This window comes from Anomaloglossus baeobatrachus, chromosome 4 (genome assembly GCF_048569485.1).
Source record: "Anomaloglossus baeobatrachus isolate aAnoBae1 chromosome 4, aAnoBae1.hap1, whole genome shotgun sequence".
Classification (NCBI taxonomy): Eukaryota; Metazoa; Chordata; class Amphibia; order Anura; family Aromobatidae; genus Anomaloglossus; species Anomaloglossus baeobatrachus.
Window position 1 is genome coordinate 16,498,439 of NC_134356.1, and position 5,126 is coordinate 16,503,564.

General features: G+C 48.3%; 1 protein-coding gene across 1 annotated transcript; it reads left to right on the plus strand.

The window, feature by feature from the left end:
- Positions 1 to 4,174: 4,174 nt before the first annotated feature.
- LOC142301002 (histone H4) lies at positions 4,175 to 4,486 on the plus strand. The gene has a single exon (XM_075342023.1). It carries the CDS (start codon positions 4,175 to 4,177, stop codon positions 4,484 to 4,486), a length of 312 nt encoding a protein of 103 aa, XP_075198138.1.
- Positions 4,487 to 5,126: the final 640 nt, after the last annotated feature.

The following is a 5,126-nucleotide window of genomic DNA, read 5'->3' on the forward strand; positions in this document are numbered from 1 at the left end:
CAGAAAGTGAGTAAACAAACTGAAAGACATTTCTGCCTGAGACTCAGTTATTCTGCGACCTGTGGTTCCACACACACACCCGAGCCCCTGGGGCTATCCTCACTCTCGGGAGGCCACACCACCCGACTGCAGACTCAATCAGCCCCAGACGCTCGTTAAACCTGCAGTGGCGGTCACCCATAACCCTGACCGCGAACCGAGAGTGGCGTCACGACTCAGAAGTAAATAAGCTGCTATACCTGTCGCCTGAAGAGATCCAGCAAAGACCCTGCGGTGTCCCTGATGGTGGAGCGGCGTCCCTGGGCCGGCCGCCGCTGGCAGGCGGCACACTGTTACTTTGGTTGAACTGCAGGAAACTACAATACCCAAGGTACGTTGATTCAAGAACAAACAAAGGCAGAAACACTGGGCACTACAGTCCATCGCTTTTGTTTCAGCCGCTTACCCGAGGCAAAATATAGAGCTTGTTAGCACTATATGGCAGTAGATTTTAGAGCCCCGTATGTGGTGCTCATTTCAAACAGTCCAGATCCATATCCATTCTAAACTAGAAGAAAATGAAAGGCACTCACTGGTCTTGCATTGAAAAAGGAATTTATTCCGACATAAAAATGCGGGTGCAGGTAGTGAAGGAGGGGGAGCACACAACACGCTGGACGACAGCTGGACTCATAGAAGCGTCTGTGTGGGACACGAAACAGCTGTCGTCCAGCGTGTTGTGTGCTCCCCCTCCCTCACTACCTGCACCCACATTTTTATGTTGGAATAATTTCCTTTTTCAATACAAGACTGGTGAGTGCCATTCATTTTCTTCAAGTTTAAAATACAATTCCCAAAGTACCTTGCAAATCTAGCGGAGGTGGGAACAGGACTGGGGGGTGGAGGGAGGTTCAGCCATCTTGGCAAGCTGAAGCTACCACTCCTTGTGAGAGGAGACTGAGTTCTACATCTCCAGGACATACTACAAATAGGAACTGCCGTCCTCCGGGACTCTCACTCACACGAAGGCTTTTGCCTGACTTTCCCATTCATTCCAAACAGTTGGACTCTGAAGCTCCAGTGTGGAATAGTCTGAGAGAAGAAACCGGCTACAGTCAGAAGTGAGTAGGACATTGCTGGGACTTGTAGTTCTACAGTCTGAGAAGGGTGCTGGAGCAAATTACAAGGGCATTGCTGGGACTTGTAGTTGTACTGGAGAAGTGTACTGGAGCTATTCATAAGGGAGTGTACCTGGGACATGTAGTTCTACAGTCTGAGAAGTGTGCTGAAGCTAATTACAAAGCCGTGCTAAAGGGGACTTTTGATTGCACTAATTGGGAGTTTGTATAGGACCAGCTGTGGGAGAATATTGCCTTCATTATTTTAAGTGCACCAACGTACAGCAAGCGCGCCAACCATCCGCGGCAACTGCGCCAACGTCCTCGGCAACTGGGGCCCCAATTTGGGACTGTGTCATTTGTGAGGCTGCAGCGGTTAGTTGGTAGATTGTAAGTAGTCAGCAGAGCGTGTGGTGTAGGTTAAAGAGGAAGCTTTACCCCGAACCTTCAGGTCTAGTACAAACAGCCCCTCCTGCATTTTTGTAGAATTGTAGAATACTGCATAACATTTCCTGTTGTTCACTGTTATTTGCTTTCCCCCTGCAATTGCCGGTTTTCATCCTCCTGCAAATAAACCTGTTAGGATTTCTAACCTCAGTTATTGTGAGTGTGTATGGAGCGTGGGTAGGGGTTTCCCGAGTCGACCCCTAGCAGAAGACAAAGACCCTTCTACATTCCCCTAGAGCTCCTAGCAAGATTTGGGTGGAGGCACTGCGTCATATCAAGGTGAGAACTACTGAGCACCCTGCCCCAGCTGCAGATTAAAGGGGTGTTACAACTGAATACCCAATGCAAGGTCTGTGCAATTTGTCTGGCTTCTTCCGAAGCGCGTTTCGTTGCCTGACTTCCTCAGGGAGAGATAGTGTAATGGTACTTTCACACTTGCGTTGTGCGGCATCCGTTGCATTCAGCCTTGAAGAATTACGGTAACCGTTGCAGGAAGCCATTTATTCCTCATAGGTATCTATTAAGGGGCGGATTGCAACGGATTGTATTGCGTTGCATCTTCCCCGTGGCACATCAGCTGTTTTGGCAGTGACCGTCGGGCGGAAGGAACGCTAAATGTAGCGTTTTTTTGTTGCTGTAAAAAAAACGCACTCCGCAGGATTCCGTCGGGATCCGGTAATGGATGTCTATGGTACTGGATTCCGTCGCCATGCATTTTGCGACGGATTCCAGTGCAGGATTCCATCAAGTTCTACTGAGCATGCTCAGCATATCCAGCAGAACGTTCTAAATCGTTTAAAATCACTCCTGGTCTCTCTCTCTGTTGGTCTGTTAGTCGGTCTCTCACTCGGTCTCTATCTGTCTCTGTCGTTCACACCCTCTCTCATACTCACCGATTACTGGCGCGGCACTGCACGGCTGTCACACTGCTCCGGCGGCCTTTCCTCTCTTGAATGTGCCGGCCGCTCATTACTCCATCTCATATTCACTGCTTTCCCCGCCTACCGGCGACTATGATTGGTTGCAGTCAGACACGCCCACACGCTGTGTAACAGCTGTCTCACTAAAACCAATAACAGCCGCCGGTGGGCGGGTGTTTATCGTGCAGTAAAATAAATAAATAATTAGCAAAAAACAATGTGCGGTCCCCCCCAATTTTTATACCAGCCAAGGTAAAGCTACACGGCTGAAGGCTGCTATTCTCAGGATGGGGTGCTCCACGTTATGGGGAGCCCTCCAGCCTAACTATATCAGCCAGCAGCAGCCCGGAATTGCCACATCCATTAATAGGAGCCCATAGCTGCCACTATGTCCTAGGTTAATCATGGCAGGCGACTATGAGACACTCACAATGATTAACCTGTAAGTGAAACTAAAACACATACACCCGAAAAAATACATTATTTGAAATAAAAGACAAGAAAACACCCTCTTTCACCACTTTATTAACCCCAAATACCCCTCCAGGTCCGACGTAATCCACATGAGGTTCCATGACGCTTTAGCTCTGCTACATGAAGCTGACAGGAGCGGCAGTAGAACACCGCCGCTCTCTGTCAGCTCCACGCAGCAACTGAAGTGAATCACGCTGTCAGCGGGGACGTAACTGAGGTAGTGCCGGGGTGTGTGTGGTGATGATGGGGGCGGTAGTGTCGGGGTGTGTGAGGTGATGATGGGGGCTCTCTCTCGGCTAAAGAAAACTGCAACATGTTATTTCACAGGAATCCGTTGCCTTTATTATCACACTATTTACAATGCATTGTGACGGATGCCAAACGACGAAAGTGTGAAAGTAGCCTTAAGAATGATATATACGTTATATGTGGAGACTATACAGCGCTATATGGGAATACACAGGAGTGTATGGTGTTTACTGGAATGAAGGTTGTGACTATTTAACATCATCGCTGTATTCTGAATGGAATTAGAGGTCATTATAAATAATCACTACCGTAACAGCTCCAGGGATGTAATTAATTTACATTGCCTTAAGACGTATATGGTGGTATACAGGACTGTATTGTGGGTATACAGCGAAATATGGAGGTATACAGCACTTTATGGGGCAGAGAAATATAGGAAGTATAGTGCACAATATGGATGAAGATTATACAGCACAATATGGCGGTATGCAATAGTATTTGGAGATATACAGCATTATATGGGGACCATACAATATTATATGGGAACCATACAATATTATATGGGAACCATACAATATTATATGGGGGTATAGATCAATGTGTTGTATGTATATGGCACTTCAAACAAGTACACAGCACCATATGGGAGTACAGTACTAATATGGGGCTTAATGTCACTATATGGGGGTTATATAACAGTATATGAAGATATTCAGAATAATATTGGAATATACAGCACTATATGGGGTTTACTGGAGTGAAGGTTGTGTCTATATTTAACATAATCGCGGTAAAAACGGGAAAATAACGGGACAATGAGCGGGAAATTCAAAATAACTAACAGTTTTGCGCTCAGCCAATCATCAGAGGAGAGGCGGAGCCGATTGTACAAATTCTCTGCCCCGGAAATGCATCTCTCCCCTGCTCTCTTTCCGGTCCTCCCTCGCTCTATATAAAAGAGGACTGTGCGCTCGACAGTCATGGAAGATGTCTGGACGCGGCAAAGGAGGGAAAGGTCTGGGGAAGGGCGGCGCCAAGCGGCACAGGAAGGTTCTCCGGGACAACATCCAGGGCATCACCAAGCCCGCCATCCGCCGTCTCGCCCGCAGAGGAGGCGTCAAGCGCATCTCCGGCCTCATCTATGAGGAGACTCGCGGCGTCCTGAAAGTCTTCCTGGAGAACGTGATCCGTGACGCCGTCACCTACACCGAGCACGCCAAGAGGAAGACCGTCACCGCCATGGACGTGGTGTACGCGCTCAAGCGCCAGGGCCGCACTCTCTACGGCTTCGGGGGTTAATGGTTTTGCCTCCCACAACGAAAACACAAAGGCTCTTTTAAGAGCCACCCACAGTCTCTGAGAAAAAGCTATAGATCCTGCTGCGGAGAGGGGCGGGAGATCAGCGCTGCGCTCGATCACTGTAGTCTGCGCTGCTTTAGGGGCGGCTGGAAACATCGCGGACACTAAGGAGTTGACGTAGACAGGCCTGCTTAGCGCTGATTGGCTGCGCATCGAATAATTCCCTGACTGGCTGCTTTTCTGTCGCTCTTTGTTCTGTGAGATCCTCGGTGTCAGGCGGGAGGGCTCCGGCTCAGAGTGAAGATTAAATATATAGGTTGTATTGAGCACTATATGGTGATTTATACTGTTAGGGGGCATCCAGCATTATATGGAGGTGCAGAGCACTTTTATGAGTAGAAAGCCCTGTATGGACGTTATACAGCGCTCTATGGCGGTGCAGAGCTCTATTGCAGCCCCGAAAAAAAATGCGTTAAAATGCGACAGCCTAATCTCCCCGCTGTACTGTATACTCCATAATGTGCTGTAGATCTATAAAGTGTTGGATCCTTCCATATAGTGGTGTATACGTCCACAAAGTACAGTATACCCCGTGCAGTGCCTATACACCGTCCATAGTGCTGTATACTTCCATATACTG